The 20,517-nt window shown below is 41.5% G+C and overlaps 1 protein-coding gene across 1 annotated transcript in view; it reads left to right on the forward strand.

The window, feature by feature from the left end:
* Positions 1 to 209: 209 nt before the first annotated feature.
* Positions 210 to 20,517, forward strand: part of sema5ba (sema domain, seven thrombospondin repeats (type 1 and type 1-like), transmembrane domain (TM) and short cytoplasmic domain, (semaphorin) 5Ba) — a 99,696-nt gene continuing 79,388 nt past the window's right edge. Inside the window, exons 1-3 of the mRNA XM_054615323.1 lie at positions 210 to 429; positions 14,949 to 15,048; positions 15,490 to 15,535. Of these exons, the coding sequence (XP_054471298.1) occupies positions 246 to 429; positions 14,949 to 15,048; positions 15,490 to 15,535 (330 nt within the window). The 5' untranslated portion in view covers positions 210 to 245. The remainder of the gene's footprint in view (positions 430 to 14,948; positions 15,049 to 15,489; positions 15,536 to 20,517) is intronic.

Raw genomic sequence — 20,517 nt, forward strand, 5'->3', positions numbered from 1 at the left:
TAACATCCTCTCCTTCATCCCACGCTTTCGTACCAAAATGTTACACCTTGTGCATTATTTTTTTATTCTCTTCCTGTTCCTCGGTGCTGCACGAAGCCCACGGGAATATGAAGTTGGAGAGAAGAAATGATTTTGAAGTGACTCAGAGAGAAAGAGAGAGAGGTGTAAAAATGTTGCATCGTCTGTTTCCTCCTCCAGCTGCATCCCAGAGGCCCGGCTCGGCAGTTAGAGGAGAGGTCATCACCATGACGGCGTCCTCGCAGGACTCCACCCCCTCGTCTATGGCCGGCCTCCTCCTCCTCCCCCTCCTCCTCCTCCTCCCGGCTGTCGCAGCACAGGACGCCGCCGTCCCGACGACCCCGCCGCTGTTTGACCCGCTGACCCAACCAGAGTGCACCAAGAAGGAGCACCCGAAGGTTTCCGTCCAAGGTCAGAGGTCACCACTTGTTTCATAAGAACACCTGATAACTCTGTTATGTTCACATAGACAGATTAAGGTTTTAGATTTATTACAACATGGTTTGAGAGGAGATGTTCTGTTACAGTTCTTCTTTACGGGACAAAGCGTCTTCATTTCCTTTGATATAATTAATTTATCCCTTTAACTTGATGATTGTTTTCATGCTGTTTCACTGCAGCTCTTTGTCTCACTGTATAAACCCTGTTAGGACTCTGGTGAAGTGAGAAATCAAGATCCTCCAGTCACAAATAAACTTCATCAAAGTTAATTGCAACATTTCTAAAGTTGTTATTCAGCGTTCGGTTGTACTTAGTTTCGATTTCTCGTGTAAATTCTGGTTGCAATAAACAAGATGGCGACAACCAGTATGCCAAACTCATTGCTTCAAAACGTCAGTCCACACACTAACGGTGACGTCACAATGACTTCGTCTACTTCTCATAATCCAAGTGTCATTAATCCAGTACTATGCTCACTTCTTACACATGGATCTTCACTAAAACCTGATTATTCAAAACACTTCAGACTCGTGCACGAGCGTGAGACTGTTGATGTGAAAGTTTATAGTCAGGTTTTGGTGAAGATGTTTGTGGTGTAGTGATCACAGGACTGGGATTATTCTGCGGTGAGAGTTTGTAAACGGACATTTTCAGATAGTTTTGCTGCTGTTTAACGCTGCCCCTGAATGCTTTTTCATTCTGCGTTCACTGTTAAGGCATGAGGCAAATTGAGATTTACTGATATACAAATGGTGATTTTAGGGTTGGAGTATTCCTTTAATTTTGAGGAGCCCGCTTGAGCTCACATCAAGGAAAAAAAGTCTAAAACATGTTTAGTAAATGTTGGATTTCAAGGCTTCTTTCTGGACCCAATGAAGCGACACTCAGCAATCATTTCAACAGGAAGAAATCCTCTTTTAACTGTCCCTCAAAGTGAGAGATAATGTTATGAAGCCAGGAGGAATTCAGCTTTTACTCCACATTCAAACCTGTCCTCTGGTTACAGCTGATCAGTAAGAGACATGGAAGCAGAAATGATTTTCAAAAGAAGCCTCAGAATGAATCCAACATGTTGTAAGAATAAAAGAGAAGTCATGGTTTCAAATCTCTCTCTCATCTGCTCTCAGCAGCCAATGACACGGTGTGTGCGTGCTTTATGAGTTGTGAATGGAGTTCAATGCAGCAAATTATTGCTCTCATGCTTCTTAGAGGGGACAGAGACTTTACAGTGTTTTCTATGTACAGAAACAAATACATCCTTCTTTTCACGGCAGCAGAATAAACTGATTTTCATAACCATACCTGTGTGCGCTGCTATAAAACCTCAGCATTCAGAGAGGCCGGTGTGCAGCGATAAAGGAGCATCGGAGATAGAAATGATTGCGAGGAATAATGGCGCTCTCTATCTGCCCCCTTCATCTGTAACCGCGGGCCGAGAATACAAGGTCCTCCTCACGGCGCTCAGTGGAACAGAACCGTTTGGGGCTCTGAATCACAGATAGAAACGGCACAATGAAAAGGTAAACACGCACAAAATTGCTGTGTTTATTTCTGAATGGAGGCTGTTTGTGTTCCTGCTGCCAGGAGCGCCCGATGAGATTGGAGGAGCAAAAAAAATAAAAATATAAAAAAGTAGCTGGTGGGGACAGAAACAGAAAAATTGAAGAGGTTTTTTTGTGATTTAGAAATATACTCTGCCCTCCTCTGAAAACTATAGTGTAGACATTTCCTCAAGGCTTCTGGCTTTTTCTTCTTTCTGGACTTCAGTATTGTTTCGTTCCAACTTTACCTCTGTTCTCAGGGTCTGCTCACACATGTTGTAGTGCCGCATTCACACCAAACTCTAAGCTCATTACCGGAGTTTGATCGTGAGATTATCTGTGTTTATTTGCCTCACTCATGCTAGACTCGTTTTAGAGGAGCGAGGGCGTCTTAGGAAACGAAACACCGTCCTGTCTGGGTTCACAACATCATCCAGAGGATTATTCACTGTATCCAGCAAACCACACGTCGGATTGTTAACTTCAGTTTTAAATGTAGTGTTTTTCTTTCCCACTGCAAAGCATCTCCACAGGAAGCTGTAGCACCGCGTCAGTGTCCGTTTTCTTTGCATCTTCTTCCCCATGAGATCACGTGAGGGAGATCACAATAATCGTAATAATATCCTGTATTGTGACACGCCATTATATGCAAATCTTTTTTCTTGTGTGCATGTCTGAGATTAGAGACAAGAACATCTGAGAAGATTCTCCTCATGTAGGTGATGCAACTAGATTGGGTTCTGGTTTTAAACCTCCTGTAGTCTGATGCCGGTTTAATGGAACTGAAGATGGAAGCAAAGAACTCTGAGCCGCTTGGTCCGAACTTTGCTGGACTTTCTTTAATCTAAAGAACCGGTGAAATGGTCATTATCGTCCTCCACAAAGGTCTTTCCCTCCGTCCTGTTTTCTACCCACCAAACCTTCAGATGTCCAGATTAGCGACCTCCCTTCAGAGAAGGCGTGCCACTTGAGAGCGGCTCTGATGGCGTGGAGCCGTAGAGCGGAGCATTATGTGGAGGCAGCCGGACAGAAACGGCCCCGCACAATGAAAGTGTCAGAGAGAACCTGAGATTAGCTCCTGTGATTGATGAGCGTTTTATAGCGGCGAGCCTCGGTCACCTGGAGGAGACCAAGGAGCCGGCGGAGGAGATTTCACCGCCGGCTGAACACCAAACGTCTGTAATGACGACTCATTGTTTGTGTTTGGATGTTTGGATGCCTGTTTATTCCACTGGTGAACGCTCTCCTCATTCAAGCCCAGCTCCATCCTCCGGCTCTGAGCGGTTCTGCTTCGGCTCCTCGGACACACGGACCTGAATTTGTCATTTGTTGGGACAAATTAATGAATACATCTATCACTGGAGCAGCAGCTGTTTCAGGTCTGAGGGCCGACGATTCATCCTGAAGCTCTCGCAGGCTTTTGACAAAAAAAAAGATGTTCTTTCTTAAAGTAGAACAAGTAGTGCAATCTGAAAATGAAAACCATCAGTCACGATGGAGAGATTTCAGAGTCTGTTAACTGTGAGCGATGTTTAAGCAATCATTTCACTGATCACTTTCATTTTCTTTTTCCAATAACTTCATCAAATATGCAATTACAGTATTTTTCTGCCAGTTTAAGGCAGTGAAACGACACCGACATTTCTCAAAGTTTAAGTTAAATTTGTTAGAAAACTGTTTCTTATTTCTTTTTCACATCTCAAGTCTTCTGGTTGTAAAGAGCGGTGATGTCATCTGGTTTGCTCAGACGTTTTATAGATATATATAATTAATTCACAGCAGGCAGGCTGCTGTGTCATCATCACTGCTTTAACTATTAGCATTGATTAGTTAATTGGTATATAATCACCTTAAAATTGTCAGACCTGGTTGAGGAGTTTTGCTCACTGTTACAGTACAGGAAGTGACGGGCCATAAGTATTGTAGCTGACAGCCGTCATCAGGCCAAGAGGCAGTGATAGATCGAGACAAACATCCACCACGCCGGGTATCAAACCTCTACAGCAGCTTCTCTTTGGCTCTGACAGCGCCGTATTTTTCCAAACTGCTTGAACGCATCACGAACTCTCCATGCTGTATGTTTCCACGACTACTGATCCAGAAGACATGGCAGCGTTGTTTTTTTAATGCCGACCACACCACGAATGTAGAGTGGGAATATGGCATTGAAACCACACACACACACACACACACACACACACACACACACACACACACACACACACACACACACACACACACACACACACTCACACTCATGATGTGGATGGATGATAGAGGCTCGCAGCAGAAGACCGTGGGCCTGATAAGAGGGTGACATGAGGGCAGCGAGTGGAACGCTCTGAATCCAGATATGAGTCTGTTTGGGGAATTTATGGAGTCGGTGTGTGTGTGTGTGTGTGTGTGTGTGTGTGTGTGTGTGTGTGTGTGTGTGTGTGTGTGTGTGTGTGTGTGTGTGTGTGTGTGTGTGTGTGTGTGTATAATACAGGGGTCAGACTGGTTTGTAAGAGAAATAGATAAACTCTGCCTCGTTCATCACACCCAGTGCAGCAATATCCATCCAGGTTACAGGATGCTTCATGAGGGAGCATGTGAAGGAAAGTGATGGTTGATAATAAGACCGTTGGTGAGGAGGAGGAGTCTGATGATCAGGGTCAAGGATCAGAGCAGGGAGTGAAATAGTCACGAAATTCAATCTATGGGTTTCGTATACTGGGACATCAGTTGTCCTCTCAGGATGAAAACAATACCAATGGAGAGACAATAAGAATCCTTTTTTGTGGTGAAGAGACAAATTGAAACACTTCCATGTGACTATGAAACAGTCAGAACTATTGAAGTGGTATGAAATATTTTAAAAGATTACATTTGGCAGATAGGAAGGGACTTTCAACCACGAGACGGGTTTGTGTTGTCTAAACCTAACTGTTGCTTTTGTTGCCTAAACAAAGTATTGGTTTTGTTGTATTAACCTAACTTTCATTTAGTTGCTTAAACTGTCTGAACAAAGTTATTTTAAGGCCAACCATGAGGGTTTTCCTCAACCTAACTTTAGTTTTGTAATGTAGTGTCGTCCAGAATAAAACGTGTTCTTGTTTTGTGTACAGGGCAAAGACTATCTTTTTGTCTTTTGCTCTGTACACAAAATACAAATATAGTGCATTTCATGACTATTTCCCAAACTGCCGTGGGACTGTGTTTGTGTGTTTGATGATCACCTGGGTTCTCGGCTCAAATCAGAAGAAGGATCTGCTGCTGTTGTTGCTAATTTCCTCGTCTTTGCCATTTGCCTTTCAAACCCTCTTCTCTCTCTCAGCCTTCTCTTTTATTTTGTATTCTCTATAATGGGCAGAAAAATGTATTGCTCACTTTGCAGCGACCCTGGCGTCTCTTTCATCGTCTGGGTAATGCTGTTGTCGTTGAGCCGTCGTGTCTCCATCTCAAGGGCTCTTGAGCAGCACAAGACGCCAACCTTCACTTAGAAAGAGAAAGTATTCGCCACGATCTTATTTTTCATCATGCAGTCTTGTCTCTCGTTGCCTCCGCTCCATGATTACAGTGGTGGGGCCTAATTGGAGTGGTGCTATCGGAGGTGTTTTGCAGCCATCCGTCAGGCGTCTGAGTGGAGTTTAGCATGCTGCTGCTGGTCCGGCCTCTCACCCACTGATGGCACGTCAAGGTATCTGATGTCGGCCCCAGAGAGAGCAGAGACGATCGGAGAATAGAAAACGTTTAAAGGCTTTATTGCTACTTTAACGGGGGAAAGTAGAGAGGCGGCAGGAAAATTGCTCTCTTTGCCTCTCTGAGTCCGTTGTGTCTGCTCGGATAGCTCCCTCTCAGACGTTGAAATGCTTTGGTGATTCTACATGTCCTCCTGTGTGAATAAGCCCTCAAGCTACTTTTCTACTATAATCACTGTCGCAACAGGTAACAATTTATTTTGATGTTTCCTGGATTGAATCCCGTCTCCTAAAGGCTACCGCTGCACAACGCTTTCAATCCAACCTTTTTTGTTCAGATCATTCTGGAATCAGTGCGACTTACCACAAGTTTACTTTTCCATAGAGTATAAATGACTTTAAAAATGTTTCAGATTGTGGAAGGGAAAACAGTGCAAAAGCAGTCTTGTGTTTAAAGGGTTCAAAACATAAACCGATATCAGAGGGGACGTGGTCATCGTGACGTCAATCATTGGTTTCTGGATGTTTTAGAGCCCCGAGTTTGGCCGTCGCCATGTTGTTTTTTGCAAATAGTGAACAGGAAGTGACCATATTAGGACTGAGGAGGAGTGACGTAGGGCATCCCCTGCTTTATGGTCTGTTTGACTCTAAATGGAGCATCATTTACTAAATGAACATCATGCTGTATTGAAGAAGACTTGAAACTAGAGATTGAGACCATAAACTCATGTTTACAATGTTTACTGAGGGAATAAATCAAGAGAGAAGTAGAGTCATTTTCTCATAGACTTCTATACAACCAGAGGAGTTATTAAAATGTCAGGTGTATATTAAGAGAGGAGAGTTGTGTAAGGGTGTGGAACTGTAGTCAGCAGAGGCTTTATTTTTCAGCCCATGCAGACGGGAAGAAACTGTTTTTGTGGCGTGAGGTCTTGGTCCTGATGGAACATCTCCCCTGACTCTCCGCTCTGTCATACTGAGAAAATTGCTCGCATTTCTATCTGTTTTTCTAACACAACTGTTGGACTCTGACAGACAGTCGGTGGCTTTGGATGCTGCTGGTTTTGTGATGCAGGTTTAACATCTTTTCCGTCCTCTGACTGAGAGGCTGTTAGCCTCCTGGCCTCGGCCCTGTTCCCCCTGTGGCTGCTCACTTCCCCCGCTCTGCCCACCGACCCCACCGACCCCACGACCCCCCTATCTGAGTTCAGTCAAGTGGGAGGAGGGATGAAAAGACGACGGGTGGGTATATGGAGGGACAGTTGTGCTCCACTGAGGCGCCCTCTCAAACTATCACCCTCTGCAAGTGCAGCCACAGTGAAAATGGAAAGTTAGACTAGTAGAGATAGTGAAGAACGGGACGGGGAGGAGACTGAGGGAGGAAGGGCGAAGAAGAGCGATATGAAGGAGACCAAACATTTAGCCAGATAAGGCTGAGGTGTGAAATATATCTGCCACTGCAGGGAAAGTTTGTGCTCCTTCAGACACCAGAGAAAGTGGCGTTTGTGTCGCTGCTTCAGCTTTATGTACACGGAGATGTGCTCACAGTAAATGGATATTGTATGTAAATGTGTATACTGCAGAATGGATTCATTCCCAAGGCATCATTTAGCAACAGTTGATTATTTGCACATTTCAAATGTGAGTAATATTCCCATATATATTGCTGTCGGTTGGGCTAAATTTATTCAGAGTGCAATCATACGGTGTCTGTGCTAATTGACAGAACCGTGTGCCAGATGGCATCCGGGCGCCATGTGACCTGTTTCGTTAGCGTTTCTGGATTCACCACTTCGCCCTGAAGATAACCATTTTTAATATTGCCTATTTTCAGCGAGTTTTCTTCCCGTTAACGAGACACTATGTTGCTGTGTTTCTCCCCCTGAAGGAAGGTGGTGATAGACGGATACCTTTGGTACAATATGTGTCATTCATAGCTCATTAGACACGGCAGCGCCTGAGGACAGAAATAAACTAGATGACTGATTATGATGATGATGAAAAAAAAATATGATTTTGTGCAGAATGTTAATATGTGAACATTTCCTGTCACTTTAAACTTGTCAAATAGAAACGAGCTACGACGCTCTATGTTCTCCTGTAGTTTCAGGTTCTGCTCGTTATATACGTGTCTTTTCAATATAAAAGCCTTGTTCGCAGGAAATGAACTGTTTCTGATCTTAAAATGCAGTGTTTTTCAAAATAAACCTTCTTGTTGACAGTAAACAAACAGTTTCTGCTTTTTACATGCATGGTATCTTTTCAAAATAAAGGTCCAACATAGGTTCACTTAGTTTCTAGGTTTACTTACCCAACAAAAGTACTTGGTTAGGTTCAGGAAAGGATTGTTAAATAAGTACGTTTGTTACGTAAAATAGCTACACTCGTAACTGGTGTTTTTTAAGTACATAAGTTAGTAAAACCACGATGGAATAAAGTCGACCTGGCTTCACACAGACATGAACAGCTGGTCTGCTGGGTGACAGTTTTGTGTTGGTTTGACTCGTCTATCCTCCTTCCCTTCTGCACTACGTAGTATTTCCTTCACACTTGGAGCGACACAGACGCCGGTGACGTGAAACAAAAACTTCAGTGCCTTTAATGGAACCAGTTCTCCATCTCTCTCTTATTCTTTATTCTATCTTAAATGTTCTTGCGGACCCTGCGACCTCTCAGAACCAGGCAGAAAACGAGACGAAAACCCTTCAATCTGTGCAAACAGCAAGCTGTTAGCTCCTCACACAGCGTCCAAGGACAGAACGAGATAGTGGTAATAGTGTATAATGGTATATGAATAGTGTATAAAACACTGGCCTTTGCTCTTTTGTTGCATTACATTAATTTGACTCTGCTGTGAGTCCAACTGCAGACGCTTAAATTCAATTTACAGAAAGTTAACTTGCTTTTTAAAGTGCTTTTTTTCAACAGAAATTGCCGTCAAAAACAATATAATTCAAACGTCAATTTCATCACTAAGATTCCTCCTCAGGGGACCTATATGTCTTTACTCAATGTACAAAATGTCACACCAATCCATCCCATAGTTGTTGAGATATTTCGTTTTGGACCAAAGTGGTAGAGTAGCTGATAAACGTCTCTCTCCAGGTGCTCCAGTACTCGCTGTTCAAATGTCACCTTCTACTTTATATGGTGATTTAAAGAAGAACACACTGGTCTTAACAGCACTTATTATATTCCCATTATGTCACATATTTTCAGTGCAAACATAATCTCTCTATTTATTTGAGTCTTGACCGTAATGACATCGACCTCCCGGCTCAGAGATCGAATAAAGTTCGTCGAGCCCAGCGGCTCAGAATCTGGAGGGATTAGATGAAAGTACGATTGGATCTTTATCGGAAAGAGCTCCAACTTTAAGGAATCTCACATTCCATCAGGTCTTAAACGATAAGCGAGCATCAGTGTGTGTGTGTTTGTGCAGTCAGCCTCCCGTAGTAAGATGCTCTTCATTTGGACTCAGATCGGCCGGCTGCCGCTCCACTCTGCCCACATGCTGGTTGTGCAAGGCGGTAAAAGAAAAAAAGAAAAGATGGAAGGAGATAGAAAGGTTTGATTTATGTCTGTGTGAGACGAACGTCTGGGCCGCTGTCCTCCCTCTGGCAACCGCTGGTCCCGATGCATTAATCCGTCTGCCAGCCGAGGGGGAGAGAAAAATAACGCAATAATCGTTTATCACGTCCAGCTCGGAGCGACCACGAGGGAGGGGTGGCTCTCGTATTCACCCTGCTTTATTGCCCCCTTCTATGCCCCAAACACCTGGCCAGACAGTTATGAGAGGAGGCAGCGGGCAGCGCCTATAAAACCACTTGTAAGCAGGAGGATAAATGTCCGTCAGAGAGAGTAAACACTCACTGCTGAATCACATTCCATACGGTGGGTTTTAACAAGCTTTTGGAGAGATAGTCATGATATGGGGAAATGTTTATATGCACGTTATACTTTGAATTTCAAGTGATTTATGCTCCACATTAAAATCTCCGAAGTGACGCTAACAGCTCCTGTTTTTACTGTTGGCTGCATAAAAGCCTCTGTGGGAATAATTCCTCCTGTTATCTGTTTCTCCACTGCACATTCTTATTTTATGGTTCATGTCATGTGCTCTGTTTTAATGATCTTATTTTATGGGGAGCGTAAGTCACTTTAACAGTCCGTCATCTGTCTAAATTATATGATTTTTCTGTTTCTGGTTGTTTTCCAGAATATATTCAGTGAGTAACGTAGTGGTTTGGGGGTTTAGGTTTGGTTTGGTGTTTAATAATTAAACATGTTTAATCTCTCTGCGTTCACGTTGAGCGTCTTGTGAGACTTTTGAAGGGACGGAGAAAACACTGGATTAACTGGATTCAGCTGTACAACTCTTGGGATCTAATGATTTAAATAAGGACTATTCAAGTGTTAGTTCTGAGGAATTGTTTTTCCACAAAGACGTCTCTTTCCCAACGTCTTTTTGGGCCTAATGGCATCATGTGACAGACCAGGAAGTTGTAATTCCCCTCTGTAAAATTTGCTTTAAAACCCTCTAGTCTGCAATGGGGGTTGGAGCTTAAAGTCATAAATGAGCACAGGAAATATTAGGCTGATGTGTCCAGCAAAATGCGAGATAAACTGTGGACAGACAGACAGTCACACTCACACACACACACACACACACACACACACACACACACACACACACACACACACACACACACACACACACACACACACACACACACACACACACACACACACACACACACACCTGAACACAAAATCTCATGGCAGAGATGACACAAAGTATGTGACTCTTTTGCACATGTGAAAAGTGATGAAAGAATCTGTGTGAGGATAAAAAAAGAGACACAGTAAAAAAACGACCTACTTTCTCACCTCTGCACAGCTGGCTCTGCGTCAGGTGGGCATGGATAATTGCCAAAGAACTGCTACGCACCCACATCTGACATAAATGTGTGGAGCGGAGGGGGTTTCACAAATCTGACTACGTTCTGACAGGTGCTGTGTCCGACACCTTTAGTATCCTGACAAATCACAATCCGTCACGGATTAAATGACTTTACAGGCTGCTGTGTTTTTAGGATGATCTTTAAGAAAGAGTAAAAACACAGAAGAGAAACAAACTGAGAAACTAAGAACATGAAACCTGGGCGTTGATTTGCATCTGTTACCTCCTAAGTTATAACGAAGCTCTCTGATTGGCTGAACATTAAGATAATAACAAACAGTACAACAAGTTGAAAAAATATTCTGTTTTTTTGCAATTCGTAAAAGATTTGTGCAAAGATTGTGTTTCCACTTCAGACAGCTGCAGAGTAACAATAAACTTCTCAATGTTTGGCCGTTCAACAGTTATCATTAAATAAGTCTCAGTCATCAGCATATAAGTCTCAGTATTTGTGATAATTAACTGAAAAGCTGCCATCATGCACTTCTGATTGTCTTGTAGTTTCATGTGAAAGTTGGACTTCATGATACTTTTAAAACGTTTCGTGTCTGTGAGCTGATAATCTTTTGCAGTCAGTGTTTAAGGGATTAATATAGATTATTTTAATGATAGCATTTGCACATACAGACACATAGGTGATGCTGGATTCTATAAGTCAACGTCAGGTCTGTTTACCAAACAGTAGGAGGGTGAGTTCGGCTCCCCTCTGCTCCTCCCTCCTAACCTCTGCAGCCATAAATCAGACAGCGATATGCAGATTTCTCCTTGTACGGTTCCTACAACCGGCCTCCATGTCAGAGACGGTTAACCCGTAGACACATGCACTAATGTGAGAAACGTGTGCACATGTGTGATATGAATATTTATGGAGAGCGCTAGAGATGGCCTCCCTGTTTTCAGAGTGATTTATTATGTGTGCTGAGGAATCACTGATGTGTGTGTATAAATGTTTACAGTGTATTATTCATGTTTAAAGGTTACATTACTAAAGTAAAAATCATTGTGTTCTGTTCAGGTTCGTCTTATGTGTTCAATGAGAGAATAGCTTCTGTTCATATAATCAACCCTGTATCGTAGCTGCTTCAGGCGGAGCATGTGGCGCTAATTACAGTTCATATTAGTCATTTATTGAAAATATCTATGGTTGATATAATGATTAAAATTGTAATTATTTTCATTAGATTCAAATCAATGCCTGTATTTAATACAGGAGGGAAAATTGGCGTAGTATTGCAATATTTTGCAAAGCAATATGATACAAATACACAGACGCAAAGTACCAAACTTCTTAAAGTTATTAATATTGCAAAAACAAATTGAACCTTTTGGTAACGATTGTGTTTTTAAAGTCAACTAGATGGTGCTGAGTTGTTTTGAGTTGTTTTTGGAGGGCTCATGGGTAAAGTGTTTGACAGGAAGTTGGTCAAAACAAAGATGAAGTGTTGGTCGCTTTGTCTGCTTGACTGACAAACCATGAACCGAGTCAAAACTTGATCTTATCAGATAAAACAGATGAGGAAAATCTGCATTATTGCAGTTGAAAAATATAGTAAAATGTTCAAAATTGCAAAAAATATAGTATCGTGACTTAAGTATCGTGATGATATTGTAACGTGACTTAAGTGCTACAATCTTATTTGAAGGCCTCTAGTGATTCCCATCACTACTGTATTTATGGTTATTATAGTATTTATGGTATAATTTGATATACTGGGAAAGTTGATATAAACGTAATAAACATGATACATTTATACCAACTATCACAATGTTTTAGAGAAACATAAATCAGGAGACGATGCTCAGCTCCGTCCGACAGCAGCTCAGTGAAACCTTCTTCCTGTTCAACACCTGGACTAAACAGTTTGTGACAGATAATTCTCATTTCACTGAAGCTCCCTGTCAACACAACGGCACCCTTATCACAGCATGTGTGTGTTCTGGTAAATACATATATATATATATATATATAAAATATATATGTGTGTGTGTGTATTCAGAACAGCATGCTGTACTGTAGCTGCATCCGTCTGTCTCTTTATCACTCGTGTGTATATATATATATATATTTTATATATATCTCGTTATGTCTGCAGACGGAGGAGCCATATGGGCGCCGTCACTCCTAAAGCATGATGGAGAGTTGTTTCGCTGCTCGCTGTGACTCTCTGAAACTCTTTCATGTAGTTTTACACCCGAAGCCTCCGGCTCTCACCGGCCTCTTTCATGTTCAAAGAACGTGAAGGTTCAAGGTTTTAAATAGTTAAATGACGGCTTCACTAATGAATGAAGTTATCAGCAGAGTGTGACCACCGGAGCTTTTTCTTCTCTTGGTTTCACGGTGTTGTGTATATTCATTTAGAGTCATTATTCTGTACAATCAACAGTTCATTCATAATGAGAAGTTAAAGCGAAATAAAAGAATGGCCTATTGTTATCCTTTCAGCACCTTCACTTCTTTTATTTTAGTATTTCTCCATTAAAAACTATAATTCATGAAAGGGAATGCACAGAAAATGAAGCAGAAAATACAACTTAGTTTAAATTACAGTAAGTATTCATCCCGTTTCCCACTAATTGTTTGCACATCATCTGTTAGTCATACTTTAAATGTACATACTTTATTCATATTCTAGCTACGGTTTGAATAGTGTAGTTACATCTAAACATATTTTATCAGATCTGCTCAAATGTCATGCAGAGTGTTTGTATTAGATGCATCTTAGTGGGGTTTTAGGATGACAGATACACTGGCAGTAAAATGTCGAGCCAAGAAATAAAATAATTATCCTTTAAATGCCTGAATCCCAAACATAAAAGCTACACAACAAAACTAACTTGTTCCAATGCCTTCTGCCTGTCCAGAACAAATAGACTGAAACTATCAGTTGAGTATTTCAGTAGAAAATTAATCAACAATTAATCTGTTAATCAGTTATTTGTTTGAGTCTTTGATCATGCAAAAATGTAAAATAATAGTTTGTTCCTTGGTCTTAATTAAGCTTAATTTAACACAGCTTTTCAGATTGGTTAAAGTAATCTGAATCCCCCCCGACCTGCTGATTCTGTGTTCATCAGGGGAAACATGTGAAATCTCTTTATGCTGCGTGAAAAAACCTCCCTGGTGGTTAAATCCGATTCAAGTTCCACTCTTCAGGGGACCGAAGAGAGAAAACGCTGTTTTTCCCGCCGTTTCCAAAGTGACATTAAAAGCACCGCCGGGCTGCAGCTGCTTTGAAATCATTTGATTTGTAAAAGAAAAAGGTTCCAACGGCGTGGAGGCTTCAGCCTGGTGTTAGTCCCGACGTTGGGATGGATCAGGGTTATGAGCCTGATGTTCTGGAGAGCTTTGTCCGTCTCTGCAGGAGGACCCTGGTTTAATCCCTTCATCTCTTTACTATTATAGACTGAATAATCCATTAACTGTTTAGTCTGGAAAAAAATGTAAATAGTTAAAAATGGCCAGAAAATAAATCTTCAGTTTGCTTGTTTTGTCTGAGCAACACTCAGAGACATTCCAGCCGGTCTCACCAAATGGTGCATGAATTACACAACAATTTCAAGACTACCAGGACCACGAAAATCTAATATTTATCCAACATTTTTTGCACTGGTTGCGATGCATCTCCGTCCACCGGCTCATCAGCTGTTTTGCCCGACTTGCACTTTGAAAGGGGCTTTTTAAAGCGACTCTAACACGTCTCGTTTTAAGGTGGACAAACACAGGACTTTCAACCAGGAGACCGGTGTTCGTGTCCCAAAGTTCTTAATGTTTGCGAAGAGTTTTCTGCTCATTTTACATTGTTAATTGTTTGTTTTACTTCGTTTAAGAACTTATTTTTCTACGATGTTTGTCCTAAACCTAACTATATGGTCTCGTTACATCGATACAATGTGGCCTATATGACACTTTATATGTCCTTAAAATATTTTACACCTTCAAATGAGATCAGGCTTTCCTAAACTTTACTAAATGGTTTTGTTGACTAAACCTAATTACGGCCATTCCATGGTAACAATGTGGCATAAAATGACAAAATGTCCTGAAAATATATTAAAAATTAAAAGCATCAATAATGAACTAAAAATTTCTTCAAATGTTTGACGATTAAAACAACTAGCATAATTGTTGATTCTTTTTTTTTGTCACAACTCAACACCTTCTCATAAAACACCAAATATGAAAGACTCATGTATGCATCACATATTTAAACTCTACTGTGTTACTGTCTGTAAATGTCACTGCTTTTATCTCCTGAACTATGACATGATTTATCACCTCTTTTCTTTTCTCTCTCTCTCTCTCAGCTCTCAGTCCGTGGATGTCCTCGTTCTCCCACCCCGGAGTGAGAGACTTCTCCCAGCTGACCCTTGACCTCTCTAGGAATGAGCTTATCGTGGGTGCCAGGTAAGAAACAGTGAATCCACTCAGCTTTTAACCCCGCGGGGCACATTACTGAGAACACGACACCGGCTCTGACTCACTCACACGGTGCTGCTGCTTTACGGATAATGAAGCTCCTAAAGTTCTCCGCCGAGGCCTCGTTGGACCGAGTCAGGCTCTGGATCTGGCAGAGGAGATGAATCTGGAACAAAAACATTACGTCACAATAGAGAGAGTGTTTGACCTTGTTAAAAGCACACAGATGATACTAATGCTTCATGTACTTGCACAGCGCTCACATGAAACTAGAACAATGGACAGTCTCAGTGTGGCCTGTAATCAGCTCTGCTCTAAGGTGGCAGCAGCTCAGATGGCCTCTCTCCTCTCTGATTCTTCATTTGCATTATTAAACATGTTTTATTAAAACATTCACATGTCTCCTTTTTCATTCTGTTCTCCTTCCAGAAACTACCTGTTCAGACTGGACCTCAGTAACATGTCACTGATACAGGTAGGAATGCTGATCTATTCTTCTTCTTCTTCTCCTTCTGCTGGTTTTAGGAATGCAATAGACAGTTTCTTTTGCTTTAACTTCTCGTTATGAAATTAATGTTGATTGAATAATGGTTAGAATATCCAGTACTGGAAAGTGAAGTCAATGCTTCCTTCTTAAAGCTGCATTCTCTCTGCTGTCCACCAGGGGGCGACTCCTCTGGTTGTATAGAAGTCTATGAGAAAATGACTCTACTTCTCTCTTGATTTATTCCCTCAGTAAACATTGTAAATAAACATGAAAAAGGATAACGTTTCAAATTTTGGATGGTTTACACTGAGTTGTTATCAGTTTAAAAAACAAAAGTTAGAGAAATTAAACGAAAAATTGTGTTTTTCAGTTTTTCCTTGTTGATGTTCTACTGTTTGTCCGATTATGTGGCAGAAGTCCTTTAAATAAAGTCAGAATAATGCAGCTGTTCCTCTTAAAAATGCAGACAAACATTGAACAGACAGGAGCTGCAGTCTGAATGAAGTCAGAAAAAGTTGATTTGTGTGTGTGTGTGTGTGTGTGTGTGTGTGTGTGTGTGTGTGTGTGTGTGTGTGTGTGTGTGTGTGTGTGTGTGTGTGTGTGTGTGTGTAAACATCATGTGATGAACCCTCCACAGACGTTGTATATCTCAGCTGTGATTCACTTTTAAAGCCAAACACTACAGAGACTGTTTGTTAATGAGCCGGGCGGTCCTGCTTTCATCCAGTTCCCAGAATCTGTAAGAAGCTTCTTCTCTGATGGACTTTTATCTCTTAATTCTATTTCATGTCCAGATCAACGTTCCTGTCATGTTAGAACCACAGACCTGATTATGTTAGCCCACTTCAGATATCCTAAATATATGTCTCAATGAATGCTCGATTCTGATTGGCTGCCAGGTGTCCATTATGAGGGATGATGTTGTTGGATAGCTAGTCCTGTTGGAAAAGAGTAACTGGACACTTAAACATGTTTTATAACATGAGTTTATGGTCTCAATCTCTAGTTTCAAGTCTTCTTCAATACAGCATGATGTTCATTTAGTAAATGATGCTCCATTTAGAGTCAAACAGACCATAAAGCAGGGGATGCTTTAGGGCGGGGCTACACACTGATTGACAGGTCCACACCAGAGACGTATACGTCTACGTCACTCCTCCTCAGTCCATATATGGTCACTTCCTGTTCACTGGTTGCAAAAAAAAACAAGATGAGAGATGAGAGAAGTCATGATGATTACTTCCACTTCTTGTAAACTGTCTATCAGTAAAATGCACTTTTTTATAAGACGTCATAAATCTTACGAAAAAGTACCTCATATTGTCGCATCAGACGGATTGCCTGATCGTTCCTATATGAAGATATGAGGATATGTTGTGGCTGTAGGGAGACTTCCCTTTATGTCCTGTGACTACAGATAATACATTCTATCCATTCCAACTCTTTTAAACTAGAAATGTGGAAAAAAACAGCTGTAAAAGTCAATATGACATTTATTCACATCTGGAGAAAGAGTGAGAGCCCACTGACATATTATGTTATTACCATCCATGTAGCTGAGGACATAATTGGGTTGTGTTGAGTGTGTGTCCTCTGCCTGTGGGTGTAGTGTGTGTGTGTGTGTGTGTGTGTGTGTGTGTGTGTGTGTGTGTGTGTGTGTGTGTGTGTGTGTGTGTGTGTGTGTGTGTGTGTGTGTGTGTGTGTGTGTGTGTAGCCAACAGTGTTAGCTCCGGGGCACATGGGTTGCTGTTCGGTTGCATCAGGCATCACAGATGACAATCCCCGACTCTCTGTGTGTGTGTGTGTGTGTGTGTGTGTGTGTGTGTGTGTGTGTGTGTGTGTGTGTGTGTGTGTGTGTGTGTGTGTGTGTGTGTGTGTGTGTGTGTGTGTGTGTGTGTGTGTGAGTGTGATTAATGTAAACCAGAGCATCACTGTCAGTGAAGAGGAAACAGCTTTATGTAACACTGAGCCGTCTGCATGCTAATAATTACTGCAGGATATCTACACTTCAGTTTGCCAAAGTTTTTACAGCTGCAAGGCAAATTTAATTACATATTCTGTTTATGTTATGAAGGCTGTTTGAACTGTAAAGTATGAAGTGAAAGGGACTGTGAGTGTTAAGACCTAAATACACAGTTCAGATCAATGTGGCTTCATTGGCATGAAAGTTTAAAAGACACAATGTTAACAAAGCGTCAAAATGAAAATGTCCACCAGGGGGCGACTCCTCTGGTTGTATAGAAGTCTATGAGAAAATGACTCTACTTCTCTCTTGATTTATTCCCTCAGTAAACATTGTAAACATGAGTTTATGGTCTCAATCTCTAGTTTCAAGTCTTCTTCAATACAGCATGATGTTCATTTAGTAAATGATGCTCCATTTAGAGTCAAACAGACCATAAAGCAGGGGATGCTTTAGGGCGGGGCTACACACTGATTGACAGGTCCACACCAGAGACGTATACGGCGTCTCTACGTCACTCCTCCTCAGTCCATATATGGTCACTTCCTGTTCACTGGTTGTGAAAAAATAACATGGCGATGGCCAAAATTGCTGAAATCAAGGCTTCAAAACGTCTACAAACCTACGAATGACGTCACCATGACTACAACATCTGCATTGTCTCCTTCTCCTAGGAGAGGATTTTTTCATTTTCAGATCTCATTAAACTCTTAGATCTGTGATAACAGAGTTAAAGAGGAAGTCCATTTCTGTCCATCAGTGACCACGTACTCTGTTTTCTTTTAGTTTCCATGATTGTTTTTGCACACTGCAAAGCTTCCATACCAGACATATCTGTGTTTGGTCACTGTTGCTGTTGGACTTTAAAGCACCACACTGGTGGTTTCACATGTTTTAGCCCATTAACTACAAATCGTATGTATTTTTGTGACCCCCCCCTCGTGCTTTGAGACAGATTTTCCAACGTCATTGCAAAAATGTAATGCTTTAAAAATCTTGGTGCTGCATTAAAGGAAGCTCTGATATTTGAGAACTGCTTAGCTTGCTGAGTAGATGAACGCTGGTGATACGGTTGAAGGGTGTAGTTCGTTGTAAAGAAAATAGTCCCTATGTGAACCTGCTCACAAATAGGTCTGTGGATTATTTTCCGTAATGGGGTCATGATTTCTGGAAAGAGACGTTGCTGTTGAGTTTTGCACGTTTCAGCCCATTAATTACAACTCTTGTGTGTTTTTCTGTACCCCCCCCTTGAGACTGATTTTTCCAACGTCCATGCAAAAAGTTGACGCCAGAGCAACATGAAAAGCATCAGGATAGGAAACTAACTGTAGTCCGTCACTGTGAATATGTTTTATTTTTTAAAAAATCTAAAACCTTTGATTATAATTTCTTGGTGCTGCATTAAAGGAAGATCTGGCGGATGTAGTTCGCTGGAAAGAAAATAGTTCCTAAACAAAGGTCGTTGGACATCTAGGTTTGTTATATTAATTTTGCATGTTTTAGCCCATAAACTACTTTTATGAGCCCATGTTTAGAGACAGTGCATGGAAAAACTGTTTACAATAAAGTCAGGGATTATTTTGAGTCATGATTTCTGGAAAGAAACGTTGCTGCTGAGCTTTTTAAATGTTTTATTTTGGCGAGCTTCACCAGTCGAGTTACATTTTATTGGAGAGGAGGCATAAATCCTCCAACACTCTTTAACTAACACCAGAAATATCCACACTGATGAATATCACTACGAGTGAGAGGAAGAACATTTATTTTTGTCTATTTGATTAACAAAAAAAATGTGATTTCCGACTAAATCTGTCCTGATTTTTCTTTTTAAAGAAACGAAAAATAGGTTAAGTATTAAATTTGCAGCATCAGTGACATTATTTTTTCAGGGACAAAGACCTGCATTCTTTTGCACCACATCACCAGACTTCTTCCTCACAGAGTGTCCTTTCACAGCTGAGTGACATGAAGCACACAGCTGCCACCCGTGTGTCACCGACGGAATCAATGCTCCCTTTGTGTTCCAGAGGAGAGGAGTTGACTTATGTGGGGTTTATTTTGTTTTGGTCCTCTTGGTGTTGTTGTTGTCTGTGTGCTGCATGAAGACGTACATATACATCCTCAGCTTACAGTGAGCTGTACGGAGAGATGAGGTTTTCTCTGGAGGTGTGGTCCGCAATGCCAAAAAGGCTGAAATCACTGAGAGTGAAGCAGAGAGGAGGGTCTGTACCTCCAGCAAACAAAAAGCTGTCCAAAGAGATGGGGGAGGAGGAGGAGGAGGAGGAGGAGGAGGAGGAGGAGGAGGAGGAGGAGGAGGAGGGGGGCAGCATCTCAAAATACTCCTTTTTTTCCTCTTTGTTGGAAAGCGAATGGAAAACAAAGTTTTGAGCAGCGAGGCACGCAGAGCTCGACTGGCTTCACCTTAAGATATAGGACGTCCATTGAAATGAAAGTCTCTCCGAGTGTTTAGAAACGACTCACTGATGGATTGAAAAGAGAGACGGATGATCACATCTGTTCTCCATTCATCTGCTGACCACATATCCTTATACACCGGTTCTTATGATATGCTACATTTGTTTGTGCAAATAAGAAAAAGTCCAGCAACACGTTTCAATTTCTGCTCGTTACACGCATTCAATCTTTTCCAGATAAACTTCTGTCTTCACATGAAACAACTTAGTTAGGTTTAGACAACAAAAACACTAAAAGATTGTCTTTTTGGTTAAAGTAATTAAGTGACATAAAACATCAACGTGGGACACAAACAGCTGATTCCTGGATGAAAGTTCTGTTACCTAACAATTACCACATAATATTTTTCGTAGCTTTTGTTACAAATGCTGGATGAGACCAACCCTCCCTCCTCTTCACTGTGAAGCTACTACAGACTGTGTGTGTGTGTGTGTGTGTGTGTGTGTGTGTGTGTGTGTGTGTGTGTGTGTGTGTGTGTGTGTGTGTGTGTGTGTGTGTGTGTGTGTCATTCAATGTGTTATCCATGACAGAA

This window comes from Anoplopoma fimbria, chromosome 16 (genome assembly GCF_027596085.1).
Source record: "Anoplopoma fimbria isolate UVic2021 breed Golden Eagle Sablefish chromosome 16, Afim_UVic_2022, whole genome shotgun sequence".
Taxonomy (NCBI): Eukaryota; Metazoa; Chordata; class Actinopteri; order Perciformes; family Anoplopomatidae; genus Anoplopoma; species Anoplopoma fimbria.